We start from the raw sequence: 19,257 nt of genomic DNA, 5'->3' as shown, positions 1-19,257 counted from the left end.
TGGGCGCAAAAGAAAAGTGCTAACAGCTATACAGGTTATTGTTTCCATTATGTCCCTGCTCATCCCTAGGAACTTAGACTGCAATCCAACACATGTCTACTCCGAAGTAAGCTCAATTGGATTCAATGGGACTTACTCCCAGGTAAATGTGTATTGGATTGCAGCCTGACTGTGTGCCACCCCGGAATCTCCACCAAGGTGGTGGTGTACATGGTTCTCCTCCTCCACATTTTATCCTCACAGCAACCCTGCGAGGTAGGTTAGGCTGAGAGACAGACTGACTGACCCCAGGTCCCCCAGTGAGCTTTATGGCCCTCGTCCCCCAGACCTTAGTCCAGTACTGTAGCAACCACTACGCAAACTTTATTAAACACATGCACACATATGTGAGCCCTTGGAAGTTATAATACTCCGACAAAAATAAACAGCCTTCATATCCCCTTTCCTGGCTTGTGGAATGTTTACAAGGAAGCATTTATTATTATTATTATTATTATTATTTATACACCAACATTTTTCCAAAACTGGAACTCATGGCGGCTTCCAGATAAAAAATACATATAATCAAAAACATACAAAGTCTACATTAAAATAAAATTAAATTATTTCCAATATTAAAACCATACACACATATAGCTAAAAGAGTTCAAAACTAGTTTAAAAATAATATAATAGACATTAGCAAAGCAGCAGCCTTCACGCCCTATCCTTAACAGCCTTCAATTCCAAAGGCGTGTTGGAATAAAAAGGTCTTTGCTTGTCGGCGGAAGCAACCAGTAAGGCCCTTCCCCGAAACCTGAACTTCAATATGAACTCAAAGGACTACGTTGAAAAAGCCATATGGGTCTAACATTGCCTCCCCGCACATGGAAGATTTGCTATCTAACGCCTAGAAGAGCCATCGGGGTCTTCTAGTCTTTAGGTTCTGCCTCCTTTCAGATGGGAGCCGGAAATAAGAAGCGGCGTGTAGGAGGGCATGGCTTTTTCCCCAGGCAATGCAGCCGCCTCTTTCGTTCTCTTTTCTCATTGGCTTATTTTAAGTCTGGAGGCCGCGCTGAAGCCAATCGTCATTTGGCATTGTGCGCCCCTCGCGCGTGATTCAAATCAAACGGGTGAGCCGCTGCGAGGGTTAGCGGCGGTTGTGGGGACCTCGCGGAGAACGGCGCGTGGCTAAGCTTGGTGAGCCCCTTTTTTCGGTTGTGGGTCTTCAGGCGGGCGAAAGTGGAGCTGGTTATGGTGGTGCAAGCTTACATTTGGGGCTGTCACAGAGGGTGCTGATTTGTCTGTGTCTCCTCGGCAACAAATGAAGAAGCAGACGTGGCTTCCTCAATTGTTCCTGGGAAGCTTGGGAAAGGGGGTGGGGGGCATTAACTTGGGCAGGCAGCTGTTGCTGAGCCACTGTGGTGGTCGTTTCTATAATTGTCTACTAGAAATGCATCAATTTCCTGTCCTGTAGGTAGACTATGCAGGATTGGGAGGTACTTCAGGGGTGGTATTCAGTGCTAGTCCTACTCAGAGCTTGGAAAAGTTACTTTTTTGAACTACAATTCCCATCAGCGCCAGCCAGCATGGCCACTGGATTGGGCTGTTGGGAGTTGTAGTTCAAAAAGTAACTTTGCCAAGCTCTGCTCAGAGTAACCTTATCCACTGAAGAACTGCTTTGATGTTTTTAATGAAACAGTGGTATACAAATAGCTTTGTAAATAAAATAAATAATATTGATGTGTCAAGCAAACACTTTCTCTGGGCTAGTATGGAGAGCAGGGGTCACTAATCCATCGCCAGAGGGTGCCGTGGCTCCTGAAGGCCTTCAGCGGTGCCCCCAGTAGACAGTGCAGAATCTGAACTTTCTCATTTTTCCAATCTTAAATTCTGTTCTCCACATTTCTGCAGCAATTTGCAATTTTTTGAAACAAAATCCTCATGAAAAATCTCCAGCATTTTAGTGCAATTTTTTTCATAATAAACACATTTTTTGTTTGTAGTTTTTACTAACATACACATTTATATCCCACACTTTCTCCAGTAGGAGCCCAGGGCAATTGTGCCAAAGTTTTGGAACACACTTTGGAAGGCCTGCCAGCCTAGCATCTTCCCTTATGTATCAAATATTGATGAAGATTGTACCATTTAGGCATGCCTTAGAGCTAGTGTGGCGTAGTGGTTAGAGTGTTGGACTATGACCTGGGAGACCAGGCTTGGAATCCCCACACAGCCATGAAGCTCACTAGGTGACCTTGTGCCAGTCACTGCCTCTCAGCGTCAGAGGAAGGCAATGGTAAACCCCCTCTTGAATACCACTTACCATGAAAACCCTATTCATAGGGTCGCCATAAGTGGCAATTAACTTGAAGGCAGTCCATTTCCATTTTAAATTTCTTTCACTTGTGTATATTGATTTTTGTTTGGGTGCTGCTGATAGTTGCCATTTATGTAGAACATGTAAGTTTGGGGTTGCTTTTGCCACAAAGTGGCATTTATATTTTAAAAATAAATAAAGGGTAGCCTGGTGCTAAATCCTTCCCTCTTTTTTTCCCTTCTAGCAGCTAGTCAAGTGAAGTTGCAAGGCAGTTTTATTGACAAAGCAAAAAAATGGTAAGTCTTAATGCATATATACCTGGTATTCATTTACCTGGATATTGGGCTCAAGGTGGATTATAACTTTTTTTGCAGCTAAAAGAGAGTGTGAGAAATCTGTTTCTGAAAGACTGACTTCTGAATTTATATATTTGTCCAAGGATTTCCAGATCGCAACTCAAATAATGCACTAGAACAGGGGTTCCCAAACTGTGGTCACTGGATTTCATTTAGGTGATTCGTGGCATGTCTATAAAAAGAAAAAAAATCATACAGCATTTTGCACAGTGCATTGCAATTGCTACAACAGGCAGAAAAACCATTAACTGGTTCACCAAGACTCTCAGCAGTTTTCATGTGATCCATGGGGGGGGTAGCTTGGGAACCACTGCAGTAGTACCTTTTAAATTTATTTTTTATTAGACTTTTTAACTATAAACTAACCAGTTTTAAAAAATCTAAACATTGGATGAAGTAGCCATGTCTTGTCTTACTCTGTTTCACTCACACACACACCACGGTCTTCACAATTCTTGATTTATTGCTCCCATTCATTATTAGATTTATATCCTACCAAGGAGTTCAAGGTGGTGTACACAGTATCCCACCCCCAATCCACATGTTGAACATGTGCACAAGTTTTAATGTAGGAAATAATGTAATTTGTTCTCTTTCTGGAGAAATTAAAGGAGAGCCACTTAAAGTGCTTGCAGCTATCTTTTGTTTTCTTTCAAGTGGCTATGTGCTATCTTTATGTTGGAAAACATGTGGCAAATAAAGGTACATCTTAATTTAATTTTTCAGGAAGACAAAGAAAATGCTATTGGAGCTACATGGAGCGAAGTGGACTACATGGTGGGGAAAAACTTAGCTTCTCCAAAAGCCTTACAGTCTCCTATCATACAGAAGCAAATTACAATGGCTACAAACTGTAGTCCTCTGGCTAATACAAAAGGAAACTGTAGCCCTCTGACTAGTACTGAAGCAAACTATAGCTCTCTGGCTACTACAGCAGCTGTTTCTGAACCTGCTGAAACTAAAAACCAGCACATCTTGTTTAGGCAGACCTTAAACGAAAGAAAAACAAAAGAGAAGTTGCTGAAAACAAATGCACCCCCCAACTTTGTTGCACCTCTTTCAGAGAAGCGTGTGCTTGGCTCATACCGGGGTAGGATAGTACAATCTAAAATAAACTCCTTCAGAAAAATATCAGAAAATGAGGGTCGCAAGAACTCTTTGGCTGCTCCTCCTAAGTCAGCAGCAAGGGCTGGATCCACAAGCAATGTTACAGATGTGAGGGATGACAGAATCACCAGCACAGTTAATGCTTCTAAGTCTGTAGTTACCACCAAGTCTGTAGCTATTTCTTCACTTCAGACCAGGCCTCCTGTGAGGGTACCTGTTGGCCACCCCAAGCCCATTCTGAATCATGAGAAAATATCTATCAGTAGTACATCAGTGAATAAAGGGGCATCCCAGAGAAAGCCTGATAGGACTGGGAAGCTGTCTAGTACTAATAGTTCTGTGCATGGGGCAAACAAAAATGCTCCACCTAAAACTGGACTTGGACCACCTAGAACATTAACCAGACTTGTTCCTGATCCTTGTTGTGCTGTATCGGCATCAAAATCAGCTGATGACAGAAAAAATAGTCGGGCAGAGCCTGCAGAAGTGAAAAGGTAATTGAAATAATGTGTTTTTGACTTGGGTAACGTTGACGTATGCTTTTGTAAGTATAGTATATGCATGCTTATGCTCGAAAGTACAAATAAACTGTTTGAAAATAGGCGAAATTCTTGTGAGATGGTGTTCATTCAACAGTTTATAGTAGCTCTTTTGGTCATTTTTTTTAGATGTGGGACACTGATACCATACCATGTAGAGTTTTCTAATTTAGAGATTAAAGTTGCAGCTCTGTACCTACTTAACCTGGGAGTAAGCACCATTGAATCTAATGGGGCTTACTTTTAGAAGTAGATGTGCACAGGATTGCACTGTAAAAGGCTGTTAAAAACTTCAGATCTAGCCAGCAAGAGCAGTGAAATTTAATAAATAAAACTTTGATAGCTAGTCAGGGGAAGACCAATTCTGATGGGTTTACAATAGGGCTGGGCAGAACGAAGTTCAGAGCTATTTGTAGAACTCACAGTGGTTTGAAGTAGACAGGCAAGGATTTCTGGCTCTGAATTGTTTGGGTTTTATCCAGTGTTTATCCCCTTCGCTACATTGGGTTGTATATGTCTGCCTGCCCCTAAATCTGTTCTAGGGGTTCCCCCATCCTTCTGGAGTAAATTTGGGGAGTGGGGAGTCCTGTTGAACTAGTGGTAGCCCTTGTGCTGACGGGATGTATTAGTCAAATACTGCTCTTTAACAATGGTAACGACAAAATGGTTTCCCCTTTCCAAATTATACTGCAGGAACGAAGGAAGTGTTGGTAGGAAACCAGGAGCTTATTTTTATGCAGAAGGGCTGTGAGTTTAGTTCAGTCCTCGTACTGGGCTCAAATTCCTGGGCTCAATATCCATTAATTTTAAGTACATATATAATTTGCACCAGGGTCCACTTGATAGATCTTGGTCCTAGTAAAAAAAAAAGTAGATACCACAAGCCTGAAATCTGTTTAACCCTGGCCTATGGTAGCAGGAGTGCATATTAAGGTAAAATGCCTTTGTTTCCAACAGGTACCCATTTCTCCTCTTGATCAGATTTACTGTAATTAGGAACAATAGGTGTATGTGTTTCCCCACCTCACACAGTATTGCTCGGGTTTGAGACTAAGCAGCTATTTGTCCAGTCTTGAACCTCATCTGCCAGCACTGTAAAGCAGTTCTGTTATAGCATACAGATGCTGAGGTTCAGGGCTATGTGAGCAGGATGTTAACCATCTAGCTCCACCACTCATCAGTCTTGCACTCCTGGGGATAATTTTCCAATTGTTTCCCTTGATGAGATTCCTCCATTTGCTTACCAATGATTAGGCATTAGGTACCAATGATTAGGCTGGGTGCATCTGGTGTCTCTTGTGTGGTCTTTCTCCATTCCTAGTTATGTTATGGAGACAAGCAAAATGCAAAAAACTTTATTAATATACTGACTGACTTGTTTATAGAAATCGGCTAGCTGAATGGCAGGCATCGAAAGGGATAAAGACACTGCCTGCTCCCTTATCTGCAGATACTCACTCTGAAAGAGAATCACTTCAGCAAACTATAAAGGAACCAGTTGAATCCTTCTGGGCTGCCATTGCAGAAGAAGATGAACAAAGACTATTAAGTGACAGAGTCAATAAGATACTTGCAGAATGCCTGTGCTTAATTGAGAAGGTGAGGCATCTATTAAGCCACAGTCATGAGGAAATAAGCGTTTTGATATATAATGGCCCATTACATTCCTTTAGCTCTGTAATGCATGTGGAGCAAGGCTGTTAGAATTTCAGATGAAATTTTTAAAAGAAGATTTGGTAGGAGAAGGATTATAGCTTGGTGGCAGAGTATCTGCTTTGCATGGATAAGGTCCCAGGTTCAGTTATTAGCATCTTCAGACAGGGCTGGGAGAGGTTCCCTGTCAGAAATCCTAAAGAGCCACTGCCAGTCTGTAGAGACAATACTGAGATAGATGGGCCAATGGTGTGACTCGATATAAGATAGCTTCCTAGGCTACTTAATGATAATACCTTACCGTTTGTGTCTTTCCACTGTAGGTTGTTTTAAAATTGTTTTTAATGTTTGTATTTTTAAATTGTTATCACTTGCCCTGGGCCTTTAGGGAAGGGCAGGTAATAAATATCATCATCATCATCTTGAACAAAATAAACAAAGATGCATTTTTAACCTATGTTGCTCTTATTTGAGGTGATCAGTAAGAGGCAGGATATAATCCTAATGAATGGCTCCTGGGGGTAAAGTTCTGCTGCTAGCCTGATTGTTGCTTCAGCAGATGAACCCCTTATAGGAGAACAAAACAGAAAAAATAATTAGCAGATGTCTTGTGGGATAAAGATGCTGTTGGCGTCCCCTTGGAGGCTCTTACTGCCTTTTAATTTAAGATGGACAATGTGAGGAATAACTGGTGGTCCACAAATATGTTCGCCACTGATAACCATATCTTTTGAATGGAATGAAATCCATTGATTTGGAATGGAACCATATCTTCATCCCTCGTATCCAGCATAAACCGTGCTACAGAGAATGTGCTCATTTAGAAGAGACCTCCCTCCCGCAAGGTTTGTGCTAAATATGGGAAGGGGTTGGGTTTCTCTTCACTCTGCCCTGAAGTTTGAAGATGTGATCTGTAGTTTCTGGAAGGTTACGCCACAATAAATCTGCTAGTCTTTAGAAAGTGCTGCAAAAGCCCTGTATTCACTGCAATAGATTAACCTGCAAACTCTCTGGAATTCATATTAAATACCAACTTTTAAAAAGTAGGCCATTAAGCTATCTCCTCACCATTTTATATCTCTCTTCAGGGTTACCCAGGTGATACAGTACATTCCACTTTGGAAAACCTGATACTGACTGTGCCAGATGCAAAAAGGTTTGCCAAATATTGGGTGTGCCAGATGCGTCTTGAACAGTTTCGCTCCATTGAAAAGGTCCTTGCTATCTACGAACAGGCAATTCTTGCAGGAGCACATGTAAGAATTCTTAAATGTTTTCTAGTTTCTAATGTTTTATGCAACAATTAAATAAAAATGCAAAGGTAATTTTTAGACATGCTGCAAATGAGGCATAATTTTTAAGATCCAAGGGTTTATTTACATTGTCTTGTGGTGTCTTTTACAATATAAAAAACATAACTATAGCTTATTTTTATTAACTTAATTTATATCCCACCTTTCATCCAGGGAAATAAAGGTGGTGTACATGGCTGTCTTCACTCCTTTTTATCCTCACAACAACCCTATGAAGTAGAGATTGGCCCAGTGTTACCTAGTGAGCTTCATGGCCATGTCAGGATTTAAACAAAGGTCTCCCCAATCTTTGACCAGCACTCTAACCACTCAAGCACACTGGCTAATTACAATGGACCTGAACCTGATTTGATACTAACAAAATAATGTTTCTTTCAGCCTAAAGATGAGTTACGTTGTACATTAGCAGATGTTATGAAGAGTACAAAAACCGTACCTAAATCTGGTAAGATTAACTATTTTCAATCAAACTTCCCAAACAAGTCATCAGCTCCCAGCGTGCACCTGTTGCCCTTAAGTTGTACAAGCCAGTCCTAGTGACAGCTTAATAAAGCAGAGCATTTCAATGGAGATTTATCTACTTCTACTCATTTCAGTGCATTATGAACATTTTAACTTCTGTTTTTTCTTCCACCTTTGTTGCTTCAAGCATCTTCCCCTCCTGATTTTTTTCAAGCCTAAATTTGTTGGCTATCATCCTGTGTGCTAAAAATGAGTTGTGTAGCTGGTGAATATCTTTCTCATCCTTGGTATATTCTACTGATTCTTCTTGTTGCCTGTGCTTTAAAACTGCCTTTCTGGGAGGACTGGACATTTTTTCATCAGGTTTTATTTATCTATTTTGAGCACACCATTTAAGCTCCTATAGTTTGGAAATATAGCAATTCATGATATTTGTAAAAAAGAAATTAGAATGAATATAATTGGAAAATGTAGCCCCAAATTCTATTTGGTCAGTGAATGTGATGCAACTATCAAAACAGATGGTACTGGTCTATACATAGAGTAAGTTAACCTTGAATTTCATCTTTCACAAGAAAAATGTTCTGGGTTACTTTGATTCATGACAATGTATTTGAATTTTTCAGAGGAATGTGCAAACAAAGAAATTGCTCTAAATCATGAGGAAGAAGTTAATTTGGAACAAGAGAAGACAGAAAATACTTTCAAGGGCGTCTTGAATAAAAAGGAGTCTAGTAATGAAGAGACTTCTGAAAACGCAACAAAAGCTTGTTTGAAGTTGGAACAAGAGAGCTTTGCAGATGAAAAAAAGGGCAGAAATAAAGAACAGAGGCCAACAGTTCTTAAAAAGGAAGAGCAGGATGGTGGGAATGCCAACAGAGATGGAATCCTGGAGTTCAAAACTCCTGAAACTGACAAAGTGGGCTCCTACGTAATTAAATATAATTTGTCAACTACTCCCTACTTGGAAAGGTAAGCCTTGGTGTTAGATATACATACTCTATCTAGTGTCTGTAAAACATACTGCAATACGTGGCCTACTTGCTCAATCTCAAACCTAATGGAGAAGTTAATAAGTATTTTGGGAAGGTGATCCTGTCCACATATGGCTGACTTCTTCAGCAAGCTTTTTCAAAGAATTGCAAAGTAAAACTTGAACTGGGAGGGAAGATCATTCCAGTGAACCATAACAAGTTTAAGAATGGCAGATCAGTGGAAAAGTAAAAGTTGAGTCTTCATGCTTGAAGTGGATAGCACACGCCTGAAGGCTATCTAATGGGGGACTTGTTATACCTTTAACTGTTAGAAGAGGATGCAGGCAATGCTAGCGCTGTACATTGTACAGGTGATGCAAAATATATTCAAGGTAATTGAATGCATAGCTGAGTGCAAGTTAATGTAGAAAGAATAGCAAAGACTTAACTTCTCATTTAGTTAGCAACATTGTAATACTTGGGAGTTAATGATGGTATCCTGAGAAGGGTCCCTTCTAGGGATGTGTGTGAGAGAACACTATGATCCTGTAACCTGTAAAACTGCATTAAACCAAGGTTTTTGACTGTATCAGAGTACAGCTATGGCCCTTCAGTAAACCTGCCATTTTCTGGAGGATAGAAGAACTTTCTCACTGTTCTCCAATCATAGTAGGCCTTTGCCAACATCTGTTCCTAATATCATGTGGCTGGATGGTGTAAATGTTTTGTAGCCTCCCTTTTAATTTGTTTCATGTATTTATATACTGCTTAATACCAGAACAATCTCGAATCCAGTGGTCAGGAATCTCCAGCTGGCAGGACTAATTAGGCCCACCAAAGGTCTTGACTTGGCCTACAAGGCTGTTCTCCCCCCCAACCATGGTCACCCAGCATCATATGTGACATCAGGTGTGGGCAGATAAAGACATGGCTGCAAAGGAACAATTGGGAGCTTAAAGTGTGCTCCTGATTGTTACTTAGGAAGCGGGGCTTCACCCTCAGCACTGATAGGTGCTGACAGGGAGCCTTACTGCGACTGGCAGCACTTGGGAGTTCTGCCAAATTTTATACATATACACTCTCTCTGAAACAACTACACTCTTAATATTAAAACCTCTTTAACATAATGGGTTGTATATTCAGTTGTGTTCCTCCACTGATGGAAAGCTCCTTGCTCATGCTTCTGCAAGGTGAAACAAGTGGGAGCAATTGTGCAGATCCCCCTTTCTCTGACACCTTCCATGCTGTTGTAAAGGTTCCTCCAACTCTGTGGAGCTGCAGATGGAGTGGGGAATCATCCCAACTCCTTTTACCCACTCATGGAAGCCTCTGCTGGTTCAGAGAGTGCACTGTCAATGGATGGACACAGTTGGATAAAACCCAATATTAACACCTGAGTGCCATGTGAACCACCAATACATTCAGTACTGAGTGAAGTTAGCTAGTTCTAAGTGTTAATGACTCCTACCCTCAGACCACGTGATTTAGGAAAGTTTGTGTACGTTGGCTGTTGTCCTGTTGAATGCAACTCAGAGTATATTCGATACAGAGGTAATCCCTCAACAAAGGTACTGTCACTGTCCAAGCTCCAGGGAATGGACTGTGTTCTGGGTCAATTTAGTCCTGCCTGGTGCTTCAGAGCCAAAGGGCCACAATGTAGAATGTTAATGGTTCTTATTCCATCAGAGTTTGACTCAGTCATGTAATGCATGTGATATCTGACCCTTTTTACCCACCAATACAGTATGTTCACAGCTGAAGGAACAGTGCTCTCTTGGAGATTCTGCTAGTGTTGGCTTCATGCCTGAGGGTAGGCTGTGCCGTTGTATGAGTATTGCTTACTGCCAAATAATTTCTTGGGATAACCTTTTTTCTCCTTTGTGCTGCTGTCTATCAGACATCAGCTTCCCACCCACAATCCAGTTCTAATTGGCTCAGGGTAGAATAGGCTACTGTACATGTTATCTGGGCTTGCAGGAGACCTCCCTCATGCCTCTGTCTCCTCAAACCACAAACACTCCGAAAAGAGTGATGTGTAGCCTCTAATGCCTTCCTGAAATGAAATCTTTGCTAGCTGACTCATCTAGTGTCACCATTGCCGGTTACTAGTCACTGCAAACAGCAGGTCTGGGAAGGGGTGAAGGGGGTTCCACCGGTATTTATACATCCTGTAAAATGGTCTCTGCCTCTCCTGTAACCCACATTAAGACTGATCCATTTTTCTCCTTACTCTCATGCTCTCAGTCTGTACAGGGGTGGAAAACCTGTGGCCTTCTACTTGTGTCAAGCCACAACTCCCATCATTCCTGACCACTGGCCATGCAAGCTGGGACTACTCACAGTCCAGTAACATTTGAAGGACCGCAGGTGGCCTGTCCCTAGTCTGTACAATCTTCAGCATCCCTGAGATGGCAGTCTATACATATTTACCTGGGAGCAAGCCCCACTGAACTTGGTGGGGCTTACTTTTGAGGAGACATGCATACAATTGTGGTGTTGGTCCTGTCAGCTTTTCTTTTCAAAGTATTCCAGCCACAGCTTTAACTGCAGTTATGACACTTGCTGTCCCTTTTGTACCCTGGGATCACTGGGCCATGCAGAGCATTTCTAGGCAAGGGATTCCCTGCCTTGTTGCTATAACGTGCCTGGAGGCAAGTATGTCCCAGATTAGTGCACTACTCATTCATAGTAAGCCGCCGATTATGGCTTACCACGATGTGTGAGCATGCATGGCCAGAATATCCAAAGCACTTCATGCTATCTCAGTAGCCCTTACAACAAGGGTGCTTCCAGATTGCCCTATTTTCAGGTGGGATTTATTCACATACCAATACATTCAGGCTGCATGGTTAAAAGTTGATTTCCGCAACATCCTGCTTCGTGAAAAAAACACTCTTTACAATGAGTAAAGTTACAGGGAAATGCACTGGAAAGCAGGGCTGGGGAGTTGGTACGCCAGACCTCCAACTCCTATTTTTCTACTGTCCGACTCCTTCATAAATGGCAAATGTATATTAACTAGTAATAACAAATTTACTGTAGTAAAATGGTAGCACAAGGCATTTCATCACCACCACGTCCCAATCCCTGGGACTGATGGGAGTTGTAGTTTAAAAAAGTAACTTTTCCAAGCTCTGGATTCACGTGGTGGTGATGAAATGCCTTGTGCTACCATTTTACTACAGTAAATTTGTTCTTCCTAGTTAATATACATTTGCCATTTATGAAGGAGTCGGAATCGGAGTCAGTACATTTCTACCGACTCCGACTCCACCCAAAATTGCTCCTGACTCCAACTCCACAGCCCTGCTGGAAAGTGTAGAATAACATTTGCTTGATGCCGCATTGCCTAATCTCCCTGAAAATTGGAATGAACTCTGTAAACAGGTTGTCTGAAAGCAACCCAACTCTGTTAGCTCAGCCATCTTGCCTTTGCCATGAACTTACTAGATTTGTATTGGGGATGATTTGACTCATATTATTTGCCACTATACATCATCCATTCTGTGGTAGTTCCTGTTCACTGTTTTGAGATGAAAACTAAAAGCCAGTTTGGGTCTAATTTGCTTATAGAAAAATGAGGTATAAATTGATCAAGTAAAAACAAGCAAAACATCTATATAACAAGTAAATAGAATCTGCATTCCCGGCAAATTTCACTGTCATTTCTAAAGTGTTCCAGTCTAGTTAATGTCTATCTTGCATATATTTTATATTTATGGCCTACCTCTCTTTTCCCTCTCTTCTTCAAGCACAAAGAAAAAATTGCACTGTGAAGCTAATGATTCTGCTGTCAAGGATCTGAAATTTTTAACTCCTGTGAGACGTTCTTGCCGCATACAGGAGAAGGTGTGCAAGTTGCCAGATATGCTGAAAGACCACAACCCTTGTGTTTCTTCATTTGAACAACTTGGAGAATTGGGAGCTGAAGGCATTGGCTTCATCTACAGAGAAAACAGTGCACTGCAGGAAGTCTGTCTCCACCAAAAAGGGCAAAACTGACATTATAGTACAATTTCCTTTGAATTGATCAGAAATAACACAAGCAACATTGCTTTTGATAACATTTAGAATAACTATTGAAAATATGTTCCTAGTCTGCGGTCATAGGTGTGTATACAGTATTTAAACAGTAAATAGTCATTGCTTTTCTGGAGGTGGGCATCAAGTGGTTTTCTAAGGGTATGTGTATTAATAATATGAGTTGTATGAGTTTATGTGTTCTATGTTCTAAGAATAAGGTGAATCTGTATTGTGTTTTGTTTATATTCTTTCTATTTACAAATATCTTTGAATCATGCTCCTGTAGCTCAATGGACACACAATGCTCCCATCTCTACCCATGGTTAACAGGTCGTGGGATGACACACTCGCAACCTTCAATGGCCTTAACCCAAGGTCAAATGACATCTTCATTGGCCTTAACTATGAAATCAACTTCATTGATAGGCAGGTATAACCAATTAGTTTGGGTTAAGGCCATGGGGTGGGAACACAGGAGTACCCCATCTGCCTCAGACCTATATATTGACATTTCTTAAATTTTACCAGTACCTTGTAAAATCTACTCTATTCACCCTACTATTCAATATATACTGTTTCTTAAACGTTACCTTGGTGCTGTCTCTTTATTTCAATCTCTTGTAAAACCTGTCTCTAAAATTCAGTGGTATTTTTTAAAAACTTGTTTGTATACATTTTCCCCCACAGGTATTAGAGAGTTATTCATTGGAGAAGTTTTAACACATTTTGAATGAGTGAAAGACACTAATCTTGGTTTGTTTAATAAAATTTGTTTATCTGCAATTTTATGAAGGTAGGGTTCTTTCAATATGTTATACTTGAATCACATTCAAATGAAAAATGGACTGCCTTCAAGTTGATCCCGACTTATGGCTACCCTATGAATAGGGTTTTCATGGTAAGCGGTATCCAGAGGGGGTTTACCATTGCCTCCCTCTGAGGCTAGTGCTCCCCAGCTGGCTAGGGCCTGCTCAGCTTGCCACAGCTGCACAAGCCAGCCACTTCCTTGTCTGCAACCGCCAGCTGGGGGGCAACTGGGCTCCTTGGGACTATGCAGATTGCCCACGGCTGCACAGGTAGCAGGGCACATAACCCCTGAGCCACTCACTGTGGGGGTGATCTTTAGCTGGCCCTTCACACCCAGGAGACACGAGTGGGGATTTGAACTTGCAGACTCTGAACTCCCAGCCAGGCTCTCCTCCCCACTGGGCTATTCCAGCTGTCCCACATTCAAATACAAGAGAGCTCTAAGGTTTCAGGTAGTGCTCTGAGGTCCCCTTACTCAGAGTGGAAAGCTAAGTAAAGGGGTAGTGGCAGTCTACCTACCTTACATGATTGGTGTAGGGAATAACATAGCCCTGGGAAGGTGAGTTTCTTGGGAGCAGTTGTCCAGAGGTTGGGGCTGTTCTCGGAAGCAAGGAACCCTCCTTGGGTTTCTGAGGTTAAGGGACCCTAATGGGGAATCTTTGACAGATAGTACTGAAATCCACTGAGATATCAAGGAGTGTTGGCAGGATTGCACTCCCTCGTCTCTCCTGATACACATCATCATACAGGGCAATCAAGACAGTTTCAGAACTCCTTGTCAATCTACTACAAATAATCCAGAGATCAGCCAACATTTGGATCTGCCTTTTGCCCACTCCTGCATATCTACCAGCACATTAAGCAGTTCCAGCTACAGTGAGGAGGGGGAGCATTGCTCAGGGTAGAGCACATGTTCTGTATGCAAATGCTCCCACATTCTATCCTAGGCATGTCTAGTTAAAAAGATCTCAAGTAAGACTCCCAGTTAAAGGTATCTCTAGTAGCAAGACTGAAAAAGAACATTTATGTTTTCAGGGAGAACCATACACATGTGGCATGCTACACTGTTTTGGTTAGCAGAAGTGGAAAAGCTCCTGTTGCCTTTAACAGCTGACTGGCTGAACAGAATTCTGCCAGAAGAATCTGCTGCACATAAAGTGATAGGTGAAGTCCCACATCCTATATTTATGCCTATCCATTATGGCATTTTTAAAAGGGCTCTTTTGCCTATAATCCCAATGTTTCTGTTTATGTCCATTAATCTCCCTTTCTCTAAAGCGCACCCACAATTTCTATTTCTGCTCCATGAGCTAGAGGGAGCCCCAGCTGACGAAGCGTCAGGGCGAGTTAAGCAGCAGAGCGAGTTCGGCAGCAGGGCGAGGAGGCCAGGGCCCCCCACTCTGCCCGTCCGTTCTGTAACCTCAACTAAACCGCAGTCTCCAACCCACTGACGTAATAAACCTCAAACAAAACTATGCAGGTAAGAAGCCAGCAGGGGTGTGGGGGCTTTCCAGTGTTTTGCACCGCCTGCAGCATGTACGACTATCTGCCTGTTGGACAGAAGTCGTGGGTGTGCTCTTGGTGCAATGAGCTCCTGGCTCTCCGGGAACGACTTCATTTCCTTGAGGCCAAGGTGGCGGACCTGGAAAAGCTGAGAGAGGCAGAGAGGTGTGTGGAGGAGGCCTTCAGGGACGTTATAGGTGTGTCCCACTCCAACGATGATAGCTCTCCTGCTATCATGGAGAACGATGGTCTCGGGGAAGGAGAGCATCCAGCTGAGGAAGAGGGAAACGATCCCTTAGAAGGGACCCATTCCTTGGGGGATGAGCAGCTATCCTCTCGTGCCGAGGATATATCTCCAGGAGGTGGAGGGATCCTTGTAGTGGGTGATTCGATCATTAGGAACATAGACAGTGGGGTGTGTGATGGGCGTGTAGACCGCAAGGTGTTTTGCCTGCCTGGTGCGAAGGTTGCGGATATCGCCCGTCGTTTAGATAGTTTGGTAGACAGTGCTGGGAAGGAGTCGGTGGTCGTGGTGCACGTTGGCACCAATGACATGGGGAAATGCAGCCGTGAGGTCCTGGAAACAAAATTTAGGTTGCTAGGTAGGATGCTGAAAGCCAGGACCTCCAAGGTGGCTTTCTCTGAAATGCTACCGGTTCCACGCGTAGGACCAGCCAGCCAGGCCCAGCTTCGCAGTCTCAATGCGTGGATGAGACGATGGTGTCGGGTGGAAGGGTTTGGATTTGTTAGGCACTGGGGAACTTTTTGGGACAAGCCGGGCCTGTACAAAAGGGACGGGCTCCACTTGAACCAGAATGGAACCAGACTGCTGGCACTTAAAATTAAAAAGGTGGCAGAGCAGCTTTTAAACTGACTGAGGGGGGAAACCCGACAGGAGCTGAGAAAGGTCCGGTTCGGAATAAACCTCCCCCCTGGGATAAAAACCAAAGAAATGATGAAATGTTAAAAGGGGTAGGCCTAGAAGTAGGCATTGTGAGAGCAGGGGCACAGGATATAAATTCAGAAGAGCAAAATTACCACAGGCCTAACCACAAGTGCCAAAGACACTTGAAGAGAGACACTGCTTACAAGTGCCTGTACGCTAATGCTAGGAGCCTGCGAACCAAGATGGGAGAACTGGAGTGCTTGGTCTTAGAGGAGAGCATTGATATAGTGAGCATAACGGAGACCTGGTGGAATGGAGAAAACCAGTGGGATACGGTTATCCCTGGATATAAACTATATCGGAAGGACAGGGAAGGACGTATTGGTGGCGGAGTCGCTCTATACGTGAAAGAAGGCATTGAATCCAGCAAGCTTGAAACCCCCAAAGAGGCAGACTCCTCCACAGAATCGTTGTGGGTGGTGATACCATGCCCCAGGAGGGACTTAATACTGGGAACGATCTATCGTCCCCCTGATTAAAATGCTCAGGGAGACCTGGAGATGAGATATGAAATTGAGGAAGCATCCAAACTAGGAAATGTGGTAGTAATGGGTGACTTCAACTACCCGGACATAGACTGGCTGCATATGTGTTCCAGTCATGACAAACAAGCAAAGTTTCTAGATATTCTAAATGACTATTCCCTAGACAAGTTGGTCATGGAACCGACCAGAGGGATGGCAACCCTGGACTTAATCCTCAGTGGGGACCGGGACCTGGTGCAAGATGTAAGTGTTGTTGAACCGATTGGGAGCAGTGACCACAGTGCTATTAAATTAAACATACATGTAACTGGCCAATTGCCAAGAAAATCCAACACGGTCACATTTGACTTCAAAAGAGGAAACTTCACAAAAATGAGGGGATTGGTAAAAAGAAAGCTGAAAAACAAAGTCCAGAGGGTCACATCACTCGAAAATGCTTGGAAGTTGTTTAAAAACACTATATTAGAAGCTCAACTGGAGTGCATACCGCAGATCAGAAAAGGTACCGCCAGGGCCAAGAAGATGCCAGCATGGTTAACGAGCAAAGTCAAGGAAGCTCTTAGAGGCAAAAAGTCTTCCTTCAAAAAATGGAAGTCTTGTCCAAATGAAGAAAATAAAAAAGAACACAAACTCTGGCAAAAGAAATGCAAGAAGACAATAAAGGATGCTAAAAAAGAATTTGAGGAGCACATTGCTAAGAACATAAAAACCAACAACAAAAAATTCTATAAATACATTCAAAGCAGGAGACCATCTAGGGAGACAATTGGACCCTTGGATGATAAGGGAGTCAAAGGTGTACTAAAGAACGATAAGGAGATTGCAGAGAAGCTAAATGAATTCTTTGCATCTGTCTTCACAGTGGAAGATATAGGGCAGATCCCAGAACCTGAACTAACATTTGCAGGAAGGGATTCTGAGGAACTGAGACAAATAGTGGTAACGAGAGAGGAAGTTCTAAGCTTAATGGACAATATAAAAACTGACAAATCACCGGGCCCGGATGGCATCCACCCGAGAGTTCTCAAAGAACTCAAAGGTGAAATTGCTGATCTGCTAACTAAAATATGTAACTTGTCCCTTGGGTCCTCCTCCGTGCCTGAGGACTGGAAAGTGGCAAATGTAACGCCAATCTTCAAAAAGGGATCCAGAGGGGATCCCGGAAATTACAGGCCAGTTAGCTTAACTTCTGTCCCTGGAAAACTGGTAGAAAGTATTATTAAAGCTAGATTAACTAAGCACATAGAAGAACAAGCCTTGCTGAAGCAGAGCCAGCATGGCTTCTGCAAGGGAAAGTCCTGTCTCAGTAACCTATTAGAATTCTTTGAGAGTGTCAACAAGCATATAGATAGAGGTGATCCAGTGGACACAGTGTACTTAGACTTTCAAAAAGCGTTTGACAAGGTACCTCACCAAAGGCTTCTGAGGAAGCTTAGCAGTCATGGAATAAGAGGAGAGGTCCTCTTGTGGATAAGAAATTGGTTAAGAAGCAGAAAGCAGAGAGTAGGAATCAACGGACAGTTCTCCCAATGGAGGGCTGTAGAAAGTGGAGTCCCTCAAGGATCGGTATTGGGACCTGTACTTTTCAACTTGTTCATTAATGACCTAGAATTAGGAGTGAGCAGTGAAGTGGCCAAGTTTGCTGATGACACTAAATTGTTCAGGGTTGTTAAAACAAAAAGGGATTGCGAAGAGCTCCAAAAAGACCTCTCCAAACTGAGTGAATGGGCAGAAAAATGGCAAATGCAATTCAATATAAACAAGTGTAAAATTATGCATATTGGAGCAAAAAATCTGAATTTCACATATACGCTCATGGGGTCTGAACTGGCGGTGACCAACCAGGAGAGAGACCTCGGGGTTGTAGTGGACAGCACGATGAAAATGTCGACCCAGTGTGCGGCAGCTGTGAAAAAGGCAAATTCCATGCTAGCGATAATTAGGAAAGGTATTGAAAATAAAACAGCCGATATCATAATGCCATTGTATAAATCTATGGTGCGGCCGCATTTGGAATACTGTGTACAGTTCTGGTCGCCTCATCTCAAAAAGGATATTATCGAGTTGGAAAAGGTTCAGAAGAGGGCAACCAGAATGATCAAGGGGATGGAGCGACTCCCTTACGAGGAAAGGTTGCAGCATTTGGGGCTTTTTAGTTTAGAGAAAAGGCGGGTCAGAGGAGACATGATAGAAGTGTATAAAATTATGCATGGCCTTGAGAAAGTGGATAGAGAAAAGTTCTTCTCCCTCTCTCATAATACTAGAACTCGTGGACATTCAAAGAAGCTGAATGTTGGAAGATTCAGGACAGACAAAAGGAAGTACTTCTTTACTCAGCGCATAGTTAAACTATGGAATTTGCTCCCACAAGATGCAGTAATGGCCACCAGCTTGGACGGCTTTAAAAGAAGATTAGACAAATTCATGGAGGACAGGGCTATCAATGGCTACTAGCCATGATGGCTGTGCTCTGCCACCCTAGTCAGAGGCAGCATGCTTCTGAAAACCAGTTGCCGGAAGCCTCAGGAGGGGAGAGTGTTCTTGCACTCGGGTCCTGCTTGCGGGCTTCCCCCAGGCACCTGGTTGGCCACTGTGAGAACAGGATGCTGGACTAGATGGGCCACTGGCCTGATCCAGCAGGCTCTTCTTATGTTCTTATGTTCTTATTACTCTCTTCTACACAACGAAGCTCACTGGGTGAACTTGAGCCACTCACTTTCTCCAGTTGAACCTAGCTGACAGGGCTGTTGTGAGCATGAGGATAACAAGATGGCGGGCGGGGAGAGCCAT

The 19,257-nt window shown here is 42.8% G+C and overlaps 1 protein-coding gene across 2 annotated transcripts; it reads left to right on the top strand.

The window, feature by feature from the left end:
• The first annotated feature begins 1,051 nt into the window (after positions 1–1,051).
• Positions 1,052–13,514, top strand: CKAP2 (cytoskeleton associated protein 2). 2 transcript variants are annotated; one of them, XM_061622385.1, is made up of 8 exons: positions 1,052–1,179; positions 2,547–2,595; positions 3,382–4,256; positions 5,687–5,900; positions 7,043–7,210; positions 7,646–7,712; positions 8,356–8,701; positions 12,456–13,514. In XM_061622385.1, the coding sequence occupies exons 2-8, from the start codon at positions 2,593–2,595 to the stop codon at positions 12,703–12,705; spliced, it is 1,923 nt and encodes a 640-aa protein (XP_061478369.1). In that variant the 5' UTR covers positions 1,052–1,179; positions 2,547–2,592; the 3' UTR covers positions 12,706–13,514. The 2 variants fall into 2 exon arrangements, with proteins under 2 accessions (XP_061478369.1, XP_061478367.1); XM_061622383.1 differs by having other exon boundaries at positions 2,544–2,595.
• Positions 13,515–19,257: the final 5,743 nt, after the last annotated feature.

This window comes from Rhineura floridana, chromosome 4 (assembly GCF_030035675.1).
Source record: "Rhineura floridana isolate rRhiFlo1 chromosome 4, rRhiFlo1.hap2, whole genome shotgun sequence".
In the NCBI taxonomy this organism is placed as follows: Eukaryota; Metazoa; Chordata; class Lepidosauria; order Squamata; family Rhineuridae; genus Rhineura; species Rhineura floridana.
This window is presented reverse-complemented; position numbering and strand designations above follow the sequence as displayed.

Excerpts from the sequence above, each read along its gene's own strand:
- CKAP2 (XM_061622385.1), top strand. Across the intron at positions 5,901-7,042 it reads GCCTGTGCTTAATTGAGAAG|GGTTACCCAGGTGATACAGT; the intron begins GTGAGGCATCTA and ends ATCTCTCTTCAG. Across the intron at positions 7,211-7,645 it reads CAATTCTTGCAGGAGCACAT|CCTAAAGATGAGTTACGTTG; the intron begins GTAAGAATTCTT and ends TGTTTCTTTCAG.